Below are 22858 nucleotides of genomic sequence, written 5' to 3' on the forward strand. Positions count from 1 at the left end.
TGCAGTCTGAGCCCCCCAGGAGCCCACCTTGCCCAGACTTGTTTCTTAAGGGGATACTGGTTGCTGGGGTTGCTGGGGGGCTGCTACCCTAGGATGAAGGGGTCAGAGCGGGCCCTTCTGGAGAGAGATCTTGACCTCCCAGAAACAAAGGAGCCCCCCCCTGCCACCATGTTGGGGACCGGAGGCACGTTCCCAGGCTGGGCCATCACAAAGCAGGAGCCCTTCGTCTTTTTCTGGATTCATAACTTAACGAGATGCAAAACCATGTAAATGTGCCATGCACTTACTCTGCGTCAAAATGGAATCAGTGATCAGCCTCTGAAAGCTGCTAGGAAAGCTGGCGGTGCCTCTCCCACGTTTCCTTCAAGTCAGCGGGATGAGGCGGGAATTGGGTCAGTCTGTTGTCACGGCAAGATTGTCTTCACGTGGACAAATCAATTCCTAAAAATCTGAGTATTTAGGAAAAGTAATCCCTTATCTTCAGACACAGTTACAGGCTAATTGCTTCCAGCGATGACTAGACAGCCCCCTGGGATGCTTATGAAAAGGGAAATATTTTTAGGGCTTAGTAATGCACACACGAACACACGCACATCTGTGCATGTATGCACACATGCATGTCTGTGCACACACGCATGGGTGTACCCACATGCACACCCACACACACACACACACGCTAGTTCACTCTCTCCACAGACGTTATGCTAATGCCATCAGTAGGTGCTCATGGATGCTATTTCTGGCCCAGCCATTCTGGATTTCTGTTCTATCCTGGAGCCTTGAGTCAACAGCTCTGGTCCTCAGCTTCTGGCTTTCAGTGCGCCGCCCACAATTAGGGCAGCCCCACGTCAGACTCTGTGTCCCTGCTGTTCAGGTGTGGAAAGTGATGCCCCCCAGACCAGCTGGCCACCTGCCTCATGAGGGGGCTGCTACCTGGCTAGGGACTTCGTGAGGACCCGCTCTCCGTTTACAGTGAGGAAAGGAGCATGACACCCAGAGCTTCTGAATGTGCTCATTTGCATTTTCTTCCTGGAAGCACTGTCGCTCTGAACGGCCTCTTTGGAGCCACGGGGAGGAACCCTCTCCCCTTGCTGGCGGTGGGACCTGAAGTTCTCTACCTGTTTCTCCCATCTGGCTTCGGAAACCAGCCCTGCTCCTGATTCTGGCAGCGGAGAGATCCCTTCTCTGTTTACACCTGGATGTTTTCGTGGAAGATCTCTTTTTCCTGGTACCAAGTAGCCTCTGGAACCAGTCAGCTTAAGCTGTAGAGGAACTCAGTGGATTAACACATCAGCATTCACTCTAAGTACAGCATTTAAGCTTTCTTAACACGCACTGAGCAGTGCTTATGGAATTTTCTGTTCTTGGAAATATTTCCTCGAGAAGAAAGGGGGACGACACTGGTTATGTTCTTGGTCTGAAAGACCGGCGTCTGGTGCGGGCGCGTTACTTGTTTCTCTCTTCCCCGGTTTGAGGGAAACTTGACTTTAAGTTTCGAGCTTGAATGTTGGAGGTCAGACTTTTATTTGGCCAATGTCCACCTTGGGCCACCCAGTTTTTGCCTATGACATTAAACCTAGCTTATGAAAGTCGTTGGAGGAACAGGTCTGGAAAAAGACAATTATTACCTGAGATAGACCACTTAAAAATGAATCCGCTTAATAAGTCAAAGTTTTATGGTAATAGCGCGGAAAGGGTTTAACTGCGACTTTACCTTGAAAAAAGAAATGAAGAATTTTGAAAACGGTGAGTTTTACATTTAACAGCATGTAGGCTTTCAGGATAACCATATGCTAATATTTAGAACGAACAAAGACGTCTGGCTCAATTTTTCTGCCCGATTTTCAGGGTTGTGTATCCCTCACCTCACGTTTGAGTCCCTTCACCATAAACCCACAGGGGCCTCAACAGTTTTCTGAAGGGCTCCTCTCAGCTCCTTGATCTTGACGTTCCCTCTTCGAAACTGCCTTCTTCCTCCTCCCGAGCTTCTCTTCTTCAGTGGCTCACAGGTGGCCATCTGTCACGATTTCCGGAGAGTCCCATTCCCTGACTTCACGGTGTCCTGTGTGTTCTGCCAGGTTTTAGCTTCCTTTGCAGTCGGGGGTATTGTGTATTTGCCCCAACAGTCGTTGAGAGACAACTGGCGGCGACTTTGGAAGCCAGGAAGGGCTTCCTTCCCTATTTGAGGGGAGGACCGAGTCTCTAAGTGGCTTCTTCGTTGCTGAACACCCCCCTCAGGCTGACCTTTGCTTCCTCTTCTATAACTTTGATGCTGTGGCACCATGGATGCTTAGAGACGCTCTCGGAGGGATGGGGCAACTCGAAATATATCCTCTGGGAAGTTCTTCAGCTTTCTGGTGTTCCTCGTTGCTGGAGGGAGCCGAGTAGCTGCTGCTCCGCTCACTGAGGCAGCCCCGGCGTTGAGTGTGGAAGGGTTGTTGTCCACCATAGTCACCGCGTCTTGGCAGAGGACCCACAGGAGAGAGTATGTTGAGAACGTCAGTCACAAGACACCTGCTCATCCGTGGAGTGGCCTTTTTTGTCCCCTCCAAACCTGCTGGGTTTTATGAATTATGTAACTGATCACGATTGTTTCCCTTTTTGCTTTGGCTGTTGGGAAGCTTAGGACCAGAGTTGCAGCTTATTCCAACAAGGACTTTGATAAGTACTTCTGGAATAACCTTACCGCCTCTGGCTTTTATACACCTTTTCTAGCTGACTTTCTTTCCTTTCTAGCTGAATTGCAAGCTTAAATCTTTTCTAAATTTAGATAGGTATATTTTCTAAAAAGTGATCTCAGGAGTTCTCCCACTATCTCTATCTCAAACGAGCTGAATGAATTTGGTAAAGACAGAAGGATTTTGTGTCACTGACTCCTCTTCCATGATGAGACTTTGCGGCACTCAAGTTTTGTGTAGACCTGGTGTTTTCTGCACTTGTGGGCTTCAAAGATTAACATTGTAACCTGTATCTGTTATTTTGAAATAAACGTGAGTCTCATCTCTCTTTACCAATTTCTTTTCTAGCGCATTTTGGGGTGCCTCTCTGGGTGTGACAGTAAAACCCTCAACCTTCATTTTCGATCATGACAGAATTGAAAGGATTTACCCCATGAAGGGTAGCCTTTGGAGCTGCCTTTGCTTGGAAGGAGCTCTGGAAGGTCTCATGTGTAGATATGATGAAGGTGGCAAGGAAAACATATAGTAGATCAGCCCTTTCCAAGAAGAAAGGGAAAGAACTTTCTGGAAGAGATGGGGTTTTACCTGACCTTGTGCTTCAGCCCAAGAATACCACTCAGGCTCCTAAGGGCAAGCACGTGAGGCTGAATGTTGGAGTCTAGAAGATCGATAGATACTTGTGGCCCCAGAAATGAAAGAACGCATCAATGTCCCCTTTCTCTGTTCATCAGACAATTGAAGACCTTTGCCAGGACCTCTTCCCACGCCCTCTAAGTGTGACCCGCATGTGTTTATGGAGCCCTGGCTGTGTGCAGGGCATGCTGCAGGGCTGGGGAGCGGAGTGCAGGTGCAGACGCATGGATAAAGTGGGATGAACGGGATGAGTAAGTCCCAAGGCTCTGACCTGCCAGTGGTTGAGAGAAGTCTGAGGGCCAGCCGGAACTGACCCTCCCAGGCGCTGGCCCGGAGCTGGGGCTGATACCCAGGAGGCATTGAGAGAGCTGGGGAGGGTAGGGAGGGGCGCCTCTTCAGCAGTGAGGTCACAGGGAGGACCCTGGCCCCGCTCAAGGACAGGGTGGAGCGAGTCACAGTATCAAGGCCAGAATACGGAATTGGGACTTCTTCCCGAAGGCCGTGGTCAGCTTTTGGAGCAAGGTTGTATGACATAAAAGTTGTGTCTCCAAAGCCCAGGGAAGAGGATCCCAGATCTGTAAAACCTGGTGGGGAAAGTGCCAGCAGTGTGCCGTTCCTGCCCACCCCTGGTCCTGTTCACTGGCTGGTCCTGCTGGTCCCAGGTCACGTTCACATGTGGATGCGGGACTTGGGCCACACGGGAGGCCTGAGGTGGAAGAGCTCCCACCAGCTGGAACCTCCGGCGGAGGGCAGTGAGCACAGAGTTGTGCGACATGGGGGGACCTTCGGGGGCCTCACATGGAGGAGCAAGTTGCCAGCAGGCCGTGGTGGTCCTATCAGAGCGGGAACCTGGCTAAAGCTGGGCTCCCTGAAGAGAAGGCCCGCGTGCTTTTGTGCGGCATTCCCGCAGCCCCCACCACGGGGTAGTGGACGGTGGGGAAGGCCAGCGACTTGAAGAAACAGGACCTGGGCCATTCTCCATCTGTGTTTACATTCTTCGTGCTCTCCAGATGGAGTTTTTCTGTGATCTGACCTACTTTTCTTTAGCGTGTGTGCTTGGGCTAATTAGCAGTGCAGGGGTCCGTCAGTCCTGTTTGGAGAGCGTGGCTGCTATGGCAACTGGAGACTCTCCGAGGCCGCAGGCAAAGATAGCGCCGCGCAAGTTTGTTTTTCTTGGGGTATCAGAAGTGCTTCAAATGGCTCGCCCTTCTGGACTGTGGCTCGGTCCCTTGGACCTTACTGGGATTTAAGGGTCTATCACATAATTTATCTCTCAGTTACAGAGGTTTGGCAGGTTTGCGGATCTTTCTGGTATGTGTCAGTAACTTGAGGAGAGGCTCATCTTATTCAACCAGTATAGGCCAGGTACATGGCAAGTGCATTGATATGTGTTGAACCGCTAGTTGTTTTAGAAATGATGGGTGCACCCCTTGATTTATGCAGATTTCTAGGGTGTCTGGGAGACATCACTAGGAGGGTTGGTCCTGTTGTCCAAGTGGACTTAGCCTGCCACTGGGGTCCCAGAATATGGGTGCAATGGTCCAGAGGCCCCAATAGGGGCTGTCTGAGTTCAGGATCTCATTGCAGCCACGGTTAGAAGCTCCAGGGATCACTGGTTTGCTCTGGAGGGGAAATGCTCTGCTTGGGGCGGCCAGGGTAAAGTCTGGAGAATGGGCTGGGAGTGAAAAGATGGTAAGGAAGGCAGAACCAGCCGGGTCACGTGAAGGCAGTCCCTCCTGGAAGAAAGGTCCAGACTCAGCAGAAGGGAGCCAAGGGCATGACGTCCGTAGCCTCAGCCCCAGGTAACGGCCTGGCTGGGTGCTCAGCGTGGGTGTGCGAGTACCTGCGGGAGCTGGGAGTTGGAGCTCTAACTGCTCGTATTTTAGAATTTCCAGATAGAACCTGTGCTTTCACACTGTACACACCCAAGATTTAACCTTTGTGGAATGATCTGGGGTGGGACGGCGTGAGGCAGGGAGGAGGGGGAGGCAGTGGACAGGCAGGAGTGGGGCAGAGGGGGTGGTATTTATGTCATGAGCAGTTCTGTGGATGACCATATCCCAGGGCTGGGTCCACAGAGCATCGACGCGGGGTCCGATGGCCCCAGACTGTTGTTCCGAGTTTCCTTGGTCTGGCTTTTTGCTTTTTCTTAGCTGTTCTTCTTGGGTCCCATCCACGTTATCTTCAGCAGCTTGTCTTGGTCGGCTTGGGCTGCTGTGGCAAAAACAGCCTGGTCTGGGAGGCGCAAGTTCTGCTCCCAGTTCTGGAGGCTGCAAGGGTGACCCTGTGTGGCCGGGTTCTCCGCCAGAGCCGTCTTCCCGGCCTACCTGGAGCTCACAGCGAGCCCTAGTCCTTCCAGAATAGCGCTCCCTCTCCACACCCCATTTTTCCGTTTTACATCTTCTGTCGGCTGAATGACTAGATGACCAGATTTGTTTCGCTTATGTGTAAACTGCGTGTCAGGAGGTCATCAGCCAGGGTGTGAGAAGCCCTTCTGTGAGCCCGCCGCGCAGACTCGTCATGCGTGCCTTTGTGTGGCATCACGGGTCCCCACATTGCATTTGTCTCTCCCCTGGTTCCTGGGGGTGTTTTTGGCATCACTGAGTTGGTGGCAGCCTGTGAAGTGTCAGTGCGTCATGACATTAGAGTCATTGGGACTCGAAATGGCACTCAGGCGAAAATGCTTCTCAGAAAGAAGGAAAGAAAATTAGCACTGTTCAGCACCCGTTAGAGTCCCGCTCCTGGGACCCTATGTATACGTTTGTATTATTTGATTTAATTTCCCAGGGGCGCCTGGGTAGCGCAGTCGTTAAGTGTCTGCCTTCGGCTCAGGGCGTGATCCCGGTGTTCCGGGATCGAGTCCCACATCGGGCTCCTCCGCTGGGAGCCTGCTTCTTCCTCTCCTACTCCCCTGCTGTGTTCCCTCTCTCGCTGGCTGTCTCTCTGTGAAATAAATAAAATCTTTAAAAAAAAAAAAATAATTTCCCAATACCCTGCAAAGTAGATGCTTTCTCTCTTTTGCCAGCAGGGGAAGCAGAGGCTCCGGATGGTTACACGGGTGGCTCTAGGCCACCCCACAAATGAGGGAGAAGGCAGGCTTTGAATTCCGGTCTCATTTCAAAACCCTCTCCTGTTTTTGCAGCAAACCCCTACCGGCGGAGGGCGAGGACAGTCGGATGGTTTTGTGCTTTCGTGTGTCTCAAACGAAAAGGCAGATGGGTTCTGACTGTGGCTGTTCACTGTTGTAGTGTCAAGTTGGGCTCAAGGCCATACTCTCTGTACCCAGGAAAGGGGTCGCTTTCCTCAAAAAACTAATTCTAGGTTAGGGCTTATGGAATTTTCAGCTCCTCGTGATAAGGTTGCTGGGACTCCCTACTGCCCACGGGGGCCCCAGGAGATCTGCTACCTAAGGGGAAACCAAGCCTCAGGGCGCTGGAGGCAGAACACAGGACACGTGGACAGATTGGCAGGATTGGCGCCCCCAGATGACACCCTGTCCTGACAGTGAGTGACAGCTGTCCAGGAGGTGCTCCCCGGAGCAGGCCTCTTCAAGCCACCCTGACAGTGACCCTCCCTGCAAGACTGACACAGTCATTAGCCATCTTCATGGAAATGCAAAAGTAAACCTTCTCAGGGTTTCCTGGAAATTTCGTGTTGTTGTGTCCTGGGAAACAGTTTCGATTTTCTGGTTTTTGGTTTGACACTAATCTTAAACAGGCACAGAGGAAAGGCAGCCCACCATGGAGTCTAGAACCATCCTGACATTATGAGCCGCGACCTCAAAAGGTCCTGTCCAAACATCCTTGCCACAGTTTCAGAAAATGCTCAGGGCATTGGAGGAAATTTTTAAATGCTTTGTGGCAGTTCTATTTTCATTTTATTTTTCTTTTGGCCCCAGTTTAGATGCATTTTAAGCTCACTGCGCGGGGTGGGGGTGGTGGTGAAGTGTAGAAGGGTTTTCAACTTACCCTCAGGGGCTCACTTTAATTCAGTTGCCCATCCGTTAGGAGCTCAGAACACAGTTGCACCGAAATAGAGCAGATGCAAGTGGTCAGGCTCCCACGTGTGCCCCGAACCTCTGAACCTGTGAGACGTGAAACCCTGCTGTAGTAGCTTCTGGTGAGAAGGCCCAGGAGCCCCAGGCTTGATCTTTCCTGAGGTAGCTGGAGCCAGGTGGGGGGCCTGGCTAGGTGGGCATTGTTCCAGCCAGGCTGTGGGGGTGGATGCTGGGGGCACCGTGATGGGGTGCGTTTAGAATCACAGGGATGGGCCATTGGGCTGCAGGTCACAGCAAGCTGCCTTTTCCCTGGACACCTGGTGGTTTAGGGGCCTGGCCTGGGCTCAGCTTGCCTGGCCTCTGGTTAGGATGAGCACTTGCTCAGGGCTTCTCCATGGAGAATTCACCTGGTGGCCAAAGGTGGGGTTGCCGACCCCTTAGCAGGCCCTGTGCTTCTTTCTCTCCGCCTTGCCCACCACCCTCATTGTGTGAGCAGATTGGAGGCCGGGCCTGGGCTCGCTGTGAGCAGGGAGCCAGGCCCTGGAATTTCCCTGGTGCAGAAGCCTCATCAGGTTCCAGGCCTGTAAGCCACCGCCACCCCACCCCTCCCGCAAGGAGGGAGAAGCGGGTAGTGGGAAACCGCACACATCTCCTACATTTCCCACTGCAGCCTGTTTACCTGTCCTCTCCCCCTCCACACACAAACACAAATACACAATCCACCTCGGTGCGGGGAAAGTCCATTCCCTTCCTCCTGGAGGGATGAGCCAGCCCGGGGGTGAGATTACCCCCACTTCTCTCTGCGGTCAGCCTGGCCCAGGCCACCACACCCCTCCCTCCTGGGGGCCCCGGGCTCCCCAGCCCACAGTGTATTTGCATTTCAAAGCCACACAATGCGGGCGGTCGGGGCAAGGCTGGGGGAGGCTGGGGGAGGCGGCATGAGTGTCGGGGGAGGGTCTTCGCCCTCCCTCCCCGGGCCCCGTTTCCGGAGCCTGCGACGGAGCTTTGTGAAGATGCAGGCGTCAGGGCTGCTCGGCGGTGATGACATCACCGTGTCACACACAGAAGCCGGGCTGCTGGGGGGTTTAGGAGCTGCTCCGCTTGGACCACACCGGCGCTCACGCTCACACTCGCGCGCCCCGGCCAGAGCCGCGCGCGCCGGCCGCACTCGCGCACACTCTTAGGCGCGCGCCGGCCACACTCGCGCGCACACTTCCGCGGCGCTCGCTCCCCGGGCTCCGGCTCAGGCCCTCCGCCGCAGCTCCCCGCCGCTGTGGCCACGGATGCCAGCAGCTGCTCCCATCTGCAGTGCAGCAGCCCCGGCCGCCGGCCGGTCCGCCCCGGCTCCTGGCTGGAGGAATCGCGCCAGGACGCTGGCCCCGCTCGCGGCTAGTCTGCTCGCCAGGGCGCAGCGAGGATGGGAGGTTCGCAGTCCCTGCAGCCAGTCCCAGCCAGCGACCCGAACCTGGAGGCTTCCGAGGCAATGTAAGTGCTCTGCGGGGCCAGCCCGGAACCCTCCTCCCCCTCCTCCCCGGGAGGAGGAGAGGCTGCCTGGGCTTTGTTAGTGTCGCCTCTCCTGACGCCGGTGCAGCCTGGAGCTGCGGCCGGCCCAGGGTTCTCGACAGCCTTGCGCGGCTTTGCCTGGTGGCTGCTGCTTCTAGCATTTGGTGCTCCCTCTGGAATGAGCATCTGGCAGCCCTAGGATACTGCCCCCCCCTTCGGGGGGGGTGTGCAGAAATGACCCTCTGGCATTCGATTTCAGTTGTTCATCAGCCCAGTGCAGGTTCCGGGGCTCCTGCCATGAGCATCTTAACTCTGCACCCCTAGCACAGTGGTATTTCCTGCAATGGAACAGCCGGGCATCAACAAGGGCCTCTTGGGAAGAACCCTTGAGTGTGGCAGCTTGGTGCCCACGGAGACAGCTTAGTTTAAGGGCAGCTAGTCACCTGGCCGGGCAGATGGTGTGGATCATGTCTGTTAGACATTCAGTCCTCTTAGCCTAAGCATCCATACTCATCCCGTGGACACTGTCGAGGACAAGGCTGCTTGCTATTATTAGTGAAGCCAGCCGAAGTCTTGTCATTGGTCCACTGGTCAAAGCAGGGTTTGACTGTGCATTGATTATGAAATCCGATCTTTTCTCTAAACCACAGACCTGATGTGCCCAGAAGTGGCCTTTATCCTGGATGGGTGTTAGTTAGAATTGCCATTTCTGTATGGTTTTCTCCGTTTCCTTCCCAGGCATGTCTGGATGATGGGGCTTACTGAGCAGATCTGGCTACTGGGGGCGCCTTTCAGCAGCTCAGGCTCGGGTCCAGAGTGGGCCGCCCCATATCAGCCTTACCTACTCTGTTTCCCCAAAGAGAAAAACATGTTTCAGAAAAGAGTATTTTGGGGGGATTTGGGAGTGGGGCAGTAGGTAAAGTGGTGGGTTTGTGAGAGCCATTGATGTGTAGATTAAAAGATGAGCAGGGTTTGGTCTGTGTGTTGTAGTAGGGACCGGGTGCCATGTGGGGCTTCCTTACTGGTGCCTACGCCTGGGCTTCCATGAGGAGCTGTCTCGGTGCGGTGATGTAATGCTAGGCTGAGCCCCATGGTTTTCTCTTTAGCAGCGAACCGTAGTTAGGAGCAGGTGTGCACCGATCATTTGTCTTCATCCTTGTAGCTTGGGAAAGCGTCCTCATACCACGGGAGGCACATCAAGCTGGAGACTTTTTTTTTTTAAGGCCCTGAGCCTTGGACAACGCCTACCCTCTTTTTCGTCCATGTGTAGTATTGTGAGACGCGTGGAAATCCGTACCACCATGAAAGGCTCCCGCCTGGGCAGAAGAAAACCATTTAAACCTATTTTTTAAAAGTCTCTCAACTGGAAATCAGTGGCTCAGTGGTGGTCCCCACTAGCTGGTATCAGGATTCAGGCCTGTCAAAGAGCAAACAGGACTTGGGAGAGACAATGTGACCGCATGTTTGGGAAGATATGCTCCTCAGCCATTGGAAATTCAGCTCACCAGCCCCCAACGTCCCCGCCTTCTTTCCCTTCGAGTTAACAAATGACCAGTATTCTGTTGGCCGAGGGCTGAGTTTGGGGGAGATTCTGTTTTAGGCAGAAGCTGCCTTTTGGATAAGGCCCCTAAGGTTCTGCCCTGTGGGGATAGTGGTGTTGCAATAAAACTCCAGGCTGATTGGCCACGTTGTGCTGGAAGCAGCTTATCAATATTGCATGGTTGAGTGTGTTCCTGTGCTCCAGCCCGGGGCGTCTCTCCCCGGAACTGCTACTTGGGCAACTTGGGCAGCGTCTCTAAATAGCCATCTTTGAGATAGTCCATTTACTCATTCGCCGATCCCGCTCTCCATCCCCCTAGCTTTTTTGTTTTTGGAAATGGAGAGAGAGGGTAGGTTTAGGGCTGGTGCCCTTCCTAACAACTATTCTTCTCTAAAATCCCATCTCTGCCATCTCGATAACAAGGGCTTGTTTTTCTGGTACAGAGTTGCTCATTTCCGGTCCGGAGGTTTTAAAAATGTGTTAAAGAGAGCACCCCTTTTCTGTACAGGCACAAGCCTTTCATGATAGGATGTATATATCACGCACCCAAAGACGCATGCGTGAGAGTAATACACAAGACAGTGCAGCACATGGTCCGTGGAGGAAAGAGAAGCTTCTGCTGTGATCAGGATGCAGATGAACTTGGGGTGCACACCTGCTGATACACCACCCATGATACCTGGAATCTAGGGTGACCATTTCTCCTTTTTCTCTGCTGAAATGTGGGCCTGAGTTGGGCCCATGCAGAAGAGTGAAACCCAAAGACGGGGAGGCAAGACGATTTGGAAATGCCCGCAGGAAATTTTTTTAGTTCCAGGATTTCTTTCCTTCTGATTTCAGGGTTGGGGTGGCTTTGGGCAGCTTTTGTAGCCCTGGGTAGTAGCTTCACTCTGTCCAGAGTGCAGTCGGGTAAGTGGGTAAGTGGGTGGGGGTGGGGTAGGTGAGACCTAGAGCCCTGGGTCTCCTGCTTCCTGGTAGAAGCTTGGAGGAGCAGGAAGGCCTGTAGTGCTTGGAGGTGGGGCAGGGGATGGAGGCTCAAGCGTGGGTGGTCCCCAAATTGCCACATCACCTTCAGCTTCCCTTCGGGGCTTGTTACAAATGCTCAACCTCAGACTCCCGCCCTGCAGAGACTGGCTGCATCCGAATCTCCAGTTTAATCAGAGATTTGTAAAGATGCCAATGAGCTGTAGAGAAGAAAGTTTGAGAAGCCTGAGCTAGCTAAGTCTCTCTGTCCTGGTCCCTGAGGAACTCTGGCCACTTCTCAGGCTGCCTCTTTCCTGTCTGGGAAAGAAGTTCTGGTAGCAACAGTGGCCCCTGTTTCCAAACAGAACAGGGGTAGCTGGGAGAGCAGGAACCCTCTGCAGAAAACACTCTGTCCCCGGCGTGGACGGCTGGGAAGTACAGGGAAAGGACAGGAAGTGCTCGAGTGAGCGTGGTCTCCGCTATTGATCAGACCTGCTGTTCCTGCCAGTGCTTTCCTTCCGTGGCAGCCCCCTGTGGCCTGGCTTCTGCTAAGTGGAGCAGCGGGAAGTACTTTACCCTTTGTTTAGTTGGACCCCCCCCCCTTTTCCCAGGCTCCCGATCAGCCAAGGGAAACCATGACCCCCCCCCCTCCCGTAGATCAGAGTGGAAGGGCCAGGCTGGGTGGAGAAATGTGAGGAAGCCGGGAGCAGCTGGCCTTTAAGGGGGGAGGGGTGGCAGGTAGGCAGTGAAGGTTCTATGTTCCGACTAAGAGAAGGATGTGGCCTTTGCCAGGACGGGAGAACTGGACTGGGAGCACTCTGGGGGAAAGTTGATGAGTTTGGGCTGGGGTTTGACAGCAAGTGGGATGAGAACAGTCGTTGAGAGAGTGGCCAAGGCCAGAGAGCTCGTGGGCACCCCCTCACCAGGGGGGCAGACCCCTGCACCCATCTGGGTCACAGATGAGAAAGCAGAGCCTTGGTTCCTTTCTTTTCCTGTGGCTCCCCATCCTCTCTTTCTGTGTGGGAGGCTGTTGAGAGGGCCCCGTGACCCTGGTTCAGCCCCACCTGCCTCAGGGATTCTCAGAGGTGAGGGGCCTTGTCTGTGAAGACTCAGAAGACAGGACCACCGGACACTGACAAGAGTGGGGACACTGTGTGCCTGGAAATTGCTGGTATTTCAGTAGCTCAGAAGGGGCCAGAGAGGGCTGCTGGAGCTCCTGATAAGATCTCTCTTTAGGCCTCACTGGGTCTCTTTCAAAGCCTTGTTTCTTGAGGTGACCCTTGGCTAAGTCACTTCGCTTGAATGACGGCATCCCTAATGTGGGCCGCAGACGGCTGTTCGGCTCCAGGAAGCACATTTTACTTTGGATATTAGCGCTGGACAAAATTAGTCGAGTTTTGTTCCCCTGACAGCGAATAAGCTGCGGAGTTATCCGTACCGTGGGAGTCGCCTGAGTCCTGAAGGACCCTGCTGGGTGCTTAGTTCAGGTTGCTGTGACAAAAATACCACAGATGGGGGCACTTCAGCCGCCGACTCTGATTTCTCAGGGTTCAGGAGGCTGCAAGTCAGAGGTCAGGGTGCTGAGGGATTTGGTGTCTGGTGAGGACCCTCTTCTGGGTTTACAGATGGTTACGCTCTCCGTGCCTCCCTGGCCACAGAAGAGGAAGCAGAGATTGGGTCCTTCTGTGGTGGAGGGGGAGAGAGAGGGACATGGAGCGGGAGGGAGAGGGAGTGCAGGGGGGTGGGCGGGGGGAGAGAGGATCTGTGCCGTCTTTTAAGGGTGCTGATACCATTCACGAGGACTCCACCCTCGCGACCTAATTACTTCCCACAGGCCCTACGTCCAGATACCATCACATTGGGGAATAGAATTTCAATATATGGATTATTTGCGGGGGGGGCACAAACATGGAGTCCATAGCAGGTGCTTTTCCTCGGCTGTCATTCCTAGATCTCTCCAACGTGGACCCTTAGCCCTTTACTACTTTCTCTGTGGGGCTTACCTGTAGGCTTTCTCTAAGGTGCGCTGAAGGCCAAGAACATTCCAAGGCCCTCCGGGTAACTGCCAGTTGTCCGGGGGGTCATGCCGCCCTTTTCTGCTGGGGCACTGGGATGGGGCGCCCGCTGATGGTAGGGCCAGCAGCCAGGACGGGTGAGCGTTACCTCTGGGTCGGTGGAGTCTGGGCCACTCTCCCCGCCATCGACCCTCGGCCCCCATCCCCGTGTTTCTTTACACTCTCTATGGCCTCTTTCTGTGGCTATATCTTTGGTTGCCTAGGAACCACGTTAGTCTGAAACATGATTGGCTGTTCTTGCCAGATGGATTGCCTGAGCTGGGGCCGAGTTCCTGGGTAAGCAAAGGATGTTGAATAATTCCATCCTTTCCCCTTAAGATTAATGATGAGGACTTAGGCATTGTAAACAGTGGCTCCGTGGAAACCGATTGTTCGTGGACTAGTGCTTGTGTTTCAGATTGGACAGAAGTCTTGCTGGGGTGGCCAGTTGGCCACAAAGAGCCGACTTAGAATCACTCACACACACCCATCCTGCGCTGGAAGCAGTCGCTCAGATGACACCGGTTCTGTTTATATTTACACATTCACTTTAGCAGTAGTTTCTGGAGAGCAGGTGTGTGCTGATTGCATGGCCAAACACGGAAACAGAGCTGGATGCTGCAGTGTTAAAGCCAAGAGCGAGAAGTTCTGCAGCCCTCTGCTGAGCAGACCAGGTTGAGCAGAAACTTTCGTGCGCTGGGTCTTTCCCATTATAGAAATATTATATCCATTAATCCTATGAGACGTGTGCTTCCATCCCCATTTTATAGGTGAGGAAACTGAGGCCTCTACATAGTTAAATCAGGGGCTCAGCAAACATTCTGTATAAAGGGCTGAGGAGTAAGTATTTTAGACTTTACAGGCCATATGGTCTTTGTTGCAAGAATTCCGCTCTGCTGTTCAAGTGTGAAAGCAAGTCATAGACAATTAGTAAACCAGTGTTCTAGTCAACCTTTGTTTACAGAAACAGGTGTGGGTTGTAGTTTTGCTGACCCCTTCCCCCCAGGTCACACAGCTGGTTAGTGTAGTGCTGGGATCCGTGTCCCCTACCCTCACGACCGTTTATAAGTACAGGGGTCCTCAGGTCTTGGCCTGGGCCACCCTTCTTTGTCTCTCTGCTCTCCCCAAGATGTCTCATGGACTTAAGTACCATCATGTACCAAGAAAACCCTGGTTGATACCCTTCCCTCTCCTCTGAGCACCACACTTACCCAGCTGCTCACTTTGTATCTCCTCTCAGGTTTCTGATGGAGAGCTCAGGCTCTGTGTGTCCAAAACTGAACTGATGACCTTCTTTCTCTCCAACACAAATAACCTATGTAACATACACACCAACCGAGTCCCAGCCCACCTCCCCATCTCAGTGCGCGGCACCCCAGCCAGCCAGCTGCTCCACCCAGTAACCTGGTAGTGAAGTCTGGTCTTCTCTTCCCTCTTCTTCCTTAAACAGACTGGATCATGGCCCTTCCCTGTGTCTGGTTCCCGTTGCTTTCCGTCTGAAGTCCCAGTTTCCCTGTGGGGGGGCCTGCAGGGCTGGCCTCCCACCTTCCCTTGCCAGCTGTTCTCTGTCCACACTGATTACCAGTCAGCTCTTTGAACATGCAACACTCAACTGCCTCAGGGCCTTTGCACACACTATAGGTTGTCCAGAAAGCATTCTGCGCCATGTTGGCTGGGCTGGCTCCTTCTCCAGCTTCAATTCTTGATAGCTTTTCCTGCCGTTACTCTCCAGTGCTGTCCTATAGAACCTTCTGGGATGATGGAAAAGATCTATAATCTGCACTGCCCAGTATGCTAGCCACCTAGCCACATGTGGCTGTTGAGCCCTCGCAATTGGCAAGAGGCAGTTGTGTTGGACGCCACTGCTCTGTAGCCTTCTCTAGTGTGAGTTCTTCGTAATGCTCTGCACATTTGTAGTTACTTGCTTTGTCCCTTTTCACGGTCCTGAGAGCATTCTGTTCGTTACGCTTGTCCCCCGTATCTCGCACAGCGCTGAGCACATAGCACTTACTCAGTAAGTGTCGTGTTGAGCGGATACCTGCACGAAGAGATGAATGAGTCTTACTGACACCAACAATTCCAGGCACATCTGCTCCGTGCTGAGCTGTGTGGAGGGGCCCCGCAGCCGGGGACTGGGAGGGGCAGCGAGTGGCTTGGCTGGACCTCGGGAGTTAAGGTTTTGCAGGCCCCACGAGGGGACTGGACCCACGGCGGCCGCAGGGATAGCGAGTTCAGTGCTCTGCCTGCCCGTCGCCACCATGTGGTGTCACAAGGGCCTACCGGTGCCACTGGTTGAAGGAAGTGTGACCCTGACTAAATGCTCTTGCCCCGAGCATCCCAAGAAAGTGCATTGCAGGCTACAGCTGCTGACAGGTCAGTCGGTGACAGCTGGAGCCTCTCTCCGTCCCACATACCACTGCCCTAGTGTGTCCCCTTCACCCCTCCTTCCTCTCCCCTCCTGCATGGTTTGCTTTTCTTAGAGGACTGTGCGCTCAGCTCCCCTCTGCTCCGCTCCGTGCTCTCTCTGGCCATCTCTCGGCTGGTGTCTCTCACCTGCCTTCATCTCCTTCCACCCAAGGAAGCTGTTCCTCTTAAGTGTGGACAGAAAGGCTGCAGCCTGAGCTCCATAGGCTTATGAGGAGGCTGGGGTAGGGGGAGGGGAAGAGCAGTGGATTACTTTTATTTCTGTGTTCTTAGCCCTTGCAAAGGAGAGCAGCTCCGGGGGTCAGGAAGGTGGGTCTTTTGCATGGGGCCTCCCGCAGCTGTGCAGGGAAGTACCCGCTGGGCTGGTGGGCTTCCCAGAGCACATTTTGCACCTGCCAGCCCTCCTGATGGCGACCAGTTGTTTCCGGGTTGGTTCCTTCCACGGTTTCCTCTGCTTTGTCCTCTGGGCAGGGGTGGGGGGAGTGGAGGCAGGGGTGGGGGCAGCCCCCACCCTCAGTTTACTCTGTGTCCTTGTGTGGCTGACAACTCAGGCTAACTGTTGGGCCCAGTGTGTGTCAGCATCCCAGCTTCACTTATTCCACGCTGTTCGTGGAGACCCAGAGTCGGAGAATTTTGGAGCTGAAACATCAGGATCTTAGAAGTCACGGGGAGCCTTATTTCACATCCCACAAGCACATCATTTGCGAAACACCACTCAGGCCTTTTCTGCGGGTCTTCATTCAGACAGAGTCCAGTAGTCATTTTAGGCTCTTCCCATTAACTTTCGATTTGCTAAAAAATATATTTTTAGATGAACTGTTTCATTTGGTAAGCACGGATTGGGACATCCTCCCAGGGCAGCGAACCGGCTTAGATGGCATATTCTCTCTCCCCAGAGGAAGGCAGTGGATAGTTTATTCGGGAATAAAAATGATGGACTGCGGGCCTGTGACCATGGCCTGCCCTTGAGTCTTCGCTTGTGTCTTTGCTCTAAAGTGTCATTTTTTTTCTGATTCCTTCCATCTCCTCAGGGATGTTCGAACGATCAGTTTCTAAAGAAGGTGGCTGTTGACCGTGTTCATCCTTAGTGGGAATTGGTTAAAGATACGCCATTTGTCGACCTTGAAGCTTGGCCTCTGTTAAAGCTCGGGCTGCTCTTTGGGCTGGGGGAGAAAGCCCAGGGGGGCAAAATGTCACAGTGAGAGTTGCCAGCCCATGTGTGGCTGGCTCCCTGAGGGAGGAGCCGTGTTTCCTGTGGCTCTCCCGAGTAAGCACCATCTCTAACGGGGATCAGATCTGGGTCTCTGGAACTTTCTGGAACTGTCTGGATCAAAGGGGCTCCAGTTTCTGAGAGTTGTTCCTCATTACCATGCGTAAGGGCCCTGGTGGAAGTTGCTAATTGCTGATCGTTCTACTTAGTGGGGCATGCGGAGAGGGATGGGGGAGGGTGTTTCCCCGGAAGAAGGCGGGAGAGGCTGGCTTTACTTTAGGGAAAACATCTGTACACATGTAGGTCATGTGTGGAATTTCCTGGCCCAGCCTCAAAAGAGGATCCTGTGACTCGGGGAGAGAGAATGGCCCAGAGGCGCACTCTGGAGGGCAGGGCTGCCGGGAAGAGAAGGTCCTCACAGCATCAGTCTCCAGGGGACTCTGCTCTTGGGGAAGAAGGTAGAGGGGCCGGAGCTTAGAGTGTATGTGAGGCAGCGGGGCGGGAGTGCAAGGCCAGCCCAGCCCCCGTGGCAGGATAGCCCGAGTTTAGTGGGCATCGAGTTTTGACTCCTCCTAAACCAGTGACTGGCAAAGTTTGTTAAGTGCTGAACGGGAAGTTTTGTGACCGGGAGTCTAGGGTCTGACAGGTGTCCCTGGACAGAAGTGCACCTAGAATGTTCCTTCCTCAGAAGGGCTTTGCCTATGGACTTAGCCAGGCACCTTTGGTCGAAGGTGCAGAAACAAATCATTCAGAGTAACTTAAAGACAAGAGGGTATGTGTCTCCTGTGACTAATAGGTAGGATTCTTCCAGGGATAATTACCAGGACAGCTTTGGAAAAAAGGACCCTGTTCCCCAAAAAACCTGGAAAAAACCTCAGAACCACCTAAAGTGATGGAGTTGGTGGCCTTTAGAATCATTCTCTGATGTACAACAGGGGACCTACCCCTGGGGCTGCCTGGGGGGACCCCTCTGACCTGCCGGCTCAGCTGCAGGGGGAGCTGGGCGCTGCGGCTTCTGGCCCTGCCTGCACGGACCTGGAGCCACAGCGGGGTGGTGGGGAAGCTGGGGAGCACTGGAGTCCGTGGCTGGTCTGTGACCGGATCTTGAGCAGCTCAGCTTACGTCTCCTGCCCTAACTGGGATATCGCGTGAGGCAAGCCTGTTCCGGGGACAACTCTCAGGTGTTTTGACACTTGTAGTGAATATCTTCACTTACCAGAGCAAGGCTTGAGAGAAGTGACCTGAAGCCCAGGGAAGGGGAAGGGGCAAGAGGAGGAGGCAGGTATGTGTGGCTGGAAGCTTCCAGCAGTGTTTTCCTGGGACTTTTGCTGCTGATGGTGTCTGTTGCTAGATAGAGGTGGGGTCAGTGGGAAGGGACTCCAGGTAAGAAAGGACAAGGTGAGCTGTGGTGGAAGGTGGTGCCTGGAGGCGCTGTCTATATGGAGGAGGGAGAGCGGGACTTCAGAAATGGAGAGGTGTTTGTGCCCTGACATCTGTCACGTCCAATTGTTCTAGTAACAGATGGGCAAGAGCATGTTGGAGCCAGACCCTCCCTGAGAGGTAGTTCTTAGCACCCAGCCTGACTGTACGGTCCCGAGGCTGCCTCCAGACTCCGGGCCACCTCGAGGTTGAGCTAGGGCCCTGTGGCCACCAGCCACCTGCTCCCATACACAGGACAGTGGGCAGGGGGCTGAGTGGAGGCTGTAGCCAGCAGAGCTCTTCTGGCCTCTCTCTGCCTCATGGAGGCCCTGAGCCCTGTCTCTTCACGGGGCCTCGGTAGACTAGAGCAGGGTTCTGTCTCCTTACTGGATGACCGTGTGACTATGGGTCCATGTCTGTGACCAGTGTGTTTATTTTAGGTGGACCAGAGAGCCGGGCAACATTGGGATTGAGGGGTGCCTGCTGAACTAACTGACCCACTCCTCCCAAGAATAAGTGGGAGGAGTGCGCTCAGGTCACCACTAAGCAGCCCAACTCCACCGTTAGGAACAGCACAAAGTTCGACAGACACCACCTTGAAAAGCTAGTGGACTGTGGTGCTCGCTCAGTGTGAAGCTGTCCTTGGTTCCTGGGCATGTGGCATTGCCAGCTTAACTCTGTGCCTCAGTCATGACCTCAGAGCAATGGGGTTAACACCCCCTCCCGCTCCCTGTGGCTGAGAGATTCTGCAGAGAGGAAAAGGGTACATACGCATGTTGGGGACACTGGAGAAGACACGATAGATGTTTGTGACGTAGTCTGCTCGTGGGTTTGTTGTTTTAATATAGCATAATTCCTAGGGAAGGCTGGTGAAGGAACCCTGAAATATTGACACAGGGTGCCCAAGGATGCATTCGTATCACTCCCTGAGAAACCCCTCGGTGCCTGTGAAGTGGAAAAGAAGGTGCTGAACATTAGAAACCAGCCTGCTTAGATGGGCTTTCTCCAATAAGGCACTTTTCGTCTGTTGTGTTTGCTTTCCTGGCTTTTCATGGTGCGTTTCCCAATTTTGCTCAAAGTATATTATATATTATATTATATTGGTTTAATTGTAATAATTATATTATGTTACACTACACTACACGACGGTATAATATGCTGTGTTATGTTTGTAATTTCCTGAATACTGTGTTTCTCCCACCTCCAAATGTGACCACCTCTTCTAAAACTCAGGGCTTACATTCCTGGCATGGTGTGTGGAAGGGAACCAGACGTATGGGGGTGATGGGTACAGGCTTTCCTGGAGGCAGTATAAATTGCCCAAGTCTCAGGGGCCCTGGGAAGTATTGCCCTCATACCCAGATGTAATATTTTATTGGTAAAAAAAATATTAAATGGAATCGGACCAGTCAGGTTGTAGGATAGAAGAGGCCAAAGAGGCAGAACGATGGCTGGGCCCTTTGTACCTCGGAGGCCACTGTGAGGCACTGACACAAGGACCTGGCCTGCAGGGAGCTCACAGTCTACTGGGAGAAGACGATGTTTACACCCCAAACATGCGCATGGGTGTGGTAGGCACTGGGACAGACACTTTAGCTTTCAGTGGAGATGAAGTAATGGAGGGCTGCATGGAGGAGGGGACATCTCTGCTGAACCTTTCTGAGCAGGTATCTGCTGGGCAGGAGGGCAGCCAGGTGGAAGGAACAGCAAGAGCCAGTGCAGAAGGGCTGGAAGAGGCCTGGCGGGCCGGTGGAGGGCAGGGTGTGGGGTTTGGCTTGAGTACATGGTGTGAGAGCAGGGACCAGGGTGGGACCAGAGGGAAATTGCAGGGGCCAAATCTTGGAAGACCTCATGAATCGCGCTAAGGAGTTGGGGCAGCAGTGGGCAGCCTTTGATGGAGTTAAGAGAGGAGTCATGTGACCAGATTTGGGTTTGTGTTAAGAGACCAGGGAGAAAACAGCCCACCTTTGTTTCTTTATGTTACTCTGTTTTGCACAAGCTGACTGTAGTTCTGAGTTTCCAGATTTGCCACTTACGATGGGGGCAGCCTATCTTGTTTAATGCAGGGGTCCGTATTCATAGAATTAAGAGCCTACCTTCCGCTTCAGGGTTGCTTGGAAATTGGCTTTCCTGAAGTTCTCCCAAGGTCCTCCCTAGTTAATGAAGATCCTCCTAGTCTTACACCCCCATAGAGATGATGGTTTAGAGCCTTAGAGGCTGCCCACCGGGGGGGCTGTTTGGAATAGGCAGGGCTGTTCTTCAGGGGACAAGCGGACATCTGTCCAGTGCCCACACCTCATCCCAACTAAGTGGAATATACAGCATCATTTTACTTGCATCTCATTATATATGTAGACAGAAATAGTTTTTTGGGTTTTTTTTTTTTTTTTTGGCTTTTTCCTAAAAAAAGTAGGGCCTCTTAGCTAGCTTTGCAGATTAGAGCTGTTGAAAGGGCTGGTCTGGCCCTAGGAAGCCAGAATATATGTGCAGTTGGCTGGGGCAGGTCAGCAAACAAGGGAGGCAGTTGAAACTTGAGGATTTTGGACGGAGCGGTGGCTGCTGGAGGCTAGAAGGGAGAGAGAGGCAGCTGCGTGGGGGAGAAGCTGCTCTAGCAGGGATGAGGGGCCTGTGCACGGGGCCTTTTGGAAGCAGAAAGGGAGGGGAGGCTCCCAGGTGAGGCTTTTGAAGCAGGGAGGACAATGAACGGGGGAGGGGATGAGGCCCAGGCCTAGCAGGCAGTGAGGGAGCCAACAGCATTATTCTGTAGCAGGAAGGGATTTGGGGGACAGAGTGGAGGTGGGGCTGTGCAGGCACCAGGTTCCTGCGGGAGCTCCAGACCCTGGCTGGGCACTTGGAATTCTCCGAGGAAAGGAAGGAACAGCATCTCAGTCTTTGAGAGGTGCCCAAGCCTTAGTTCACCTGGGCGCACGTGTCAGTGAGCAGTGTGCGGTTTTCTCTTGTCTGGGACCTGGAAAGAGCTAAGCTGGAAAGCATTTGATGCATGGGGATGGGAGGGCCCGGCTCACCTCTGGATGCCCTGCAGACCACCCCCCATAACCTGCTCCTCAGGTGTGCCCATCGAGGCCCTTGCTATGAGTGATGCTGGCTCTCTCCTCCTCTTTCTCCTTCCCTCTCTTTCTGAGGCATTGCTTCCACATCCTGGGGTGAAAATGGTGTCTAAGGGGGGAATTGAGGATTTGTGGGGCCTCCGTCTTGAAATAGCACCTAGGGGAGTGTCTGGTTATTTTTCTGTATCCGAGTATTTCTGCATATTCTTTGGTAGAAATGCTAGTTTTCCATCACTGATGTCTTTGTTGTAGGATTTCTATTTACTTGTTTAGCGGCTATGGAATGAATTTTTTTTTTAAGATTTTATTTATTTATTTGACAGAGAAAGAGAGACAGCAAGAGAGGGAACACAAGCAGGGGAGTGTGAGAGGAAGAAGCAGGCTCCCAGTGGAGCAGGGAGCCTGATGCGGGGCTCGATCCCAGGACTCTGGGATCACGCCCTGAGCCGAAGGCAGATGCTTAATGACTGAGCCACCCAGGCGCCCCTGGAATGATGATTTGGTTGATGGATTTCCATCATCAAGTCTGATCTTGAGCAGGCCAATCTGTTCAGTCCTTTGTTCATCTTGACCACCTGGGCCAAGCAAGCGAACCCCTCTGGTGTTGGCTTTTGAAGGAAGTGCGATAGGGAAATGTCAAGAGTCAGAGCTTTTCCATCTTAATTTTGGGCAAAATTTGTCAGATTCTCCATTCATAACAGAGCTCGTGTGCTCCCCAGTATTACCTCCTTCCAGTTGTGGGAGCTGAAATCCTTGATTCTTTCCTTTTCTTACTTCTAATGCTTGATCTGTCAGCATGTCCTGTGACAAATAGAGAAGAAATAAGCCCCTAATTATTTGATTCAACTTTCATTAAGATTCCAGCTGAAACCAGAGCATGACTTTTAAAATAGGAGGAACCTTGAGATAATGGAAAACTTGGAGCCTTTGATGCAAGAGATTTGAGAAGACAAAGCACAAAGCTGCTCTTGTCCTAAAACTAAGAGAGAAAGCCGAAGCTTGTTTATAAGTCTGAGGGCTTGCAGGCACGAGGACTGGAAATAGTCAGGTGGCCATTGTCAGATTTATACCTTACTCTGTTCCTTTTATCATCCAATTGAGTAGTATAGTGGCAGGAAGGTCAGCTCTGAGAGTCTATTTTAACTCAATTGGGTTATTGTCACAAAACCCTTAACCTTGAGACAGTTTGCCCGTTTGCTGTGGGAAATTGTATCGTTCATTGGAGCTTTGTTATATGTAATTGAAATCTGAGGTTACTTACCAGCCTTGTCGTATTCAAACCACTGATTATGGCTTTGATACTTTTGTTATTAAATTGACCGGTGTAAGAGATGAACTATCTTCTTTCTTTTTTTTTTTTTTTAAGATT

The 22858-nt window shown here is 52.8% G+C and overlaps 1 protein-coding gene across 6 annotated transcripts in view; it reads left to right on the forward strand.

Annotated features, from left to right (window-relative positions):
• Window positions 1–22858, forward strand: part of TACC2 (transforming acidic coiled-coil containing protein 2) — a 196431-nt gene that overhangs the window by 115442 nt on the left and 58131 nt on the right. Inside the window, exon 1 of one of the 6 annotated variants that reach the window (XM_019805142.2) lies at window positions 8387–8793. The exons of 4 other annotated variants lie outside the window; for them this stretch is intronic. In XM_019805142.2, the coding sequence (XP_019660701.1) occupies window positions 8726–8793 (68 nt within the window). In that variant the 5' untranslated portion in view covers window positions 8387–8725. Of the gene's footprint in view, window positions 1–8386; window positions 8794–22858 lie in introns of those variants that run through there. One more of the 6 variants, XM_019805143.2, reaches the window with a different exon arrangement.

This window comes from Ailuropoda melanoleuca, chromosome 6 (genome assembly GCF_002007445.2).
Source record: "Ailuropoda melanoleuca isolate Jingjing chromosome 6, ASM200744v2, whole genome shotgun sequence".
NCBI classification, from domain to species: domain Eukaryota; kingdom Metazoa; phylum Chordata; class Mammalia; order Carnivora; family Ursidae; genus Ailuropoda; species Ailuropoda melanoleuca.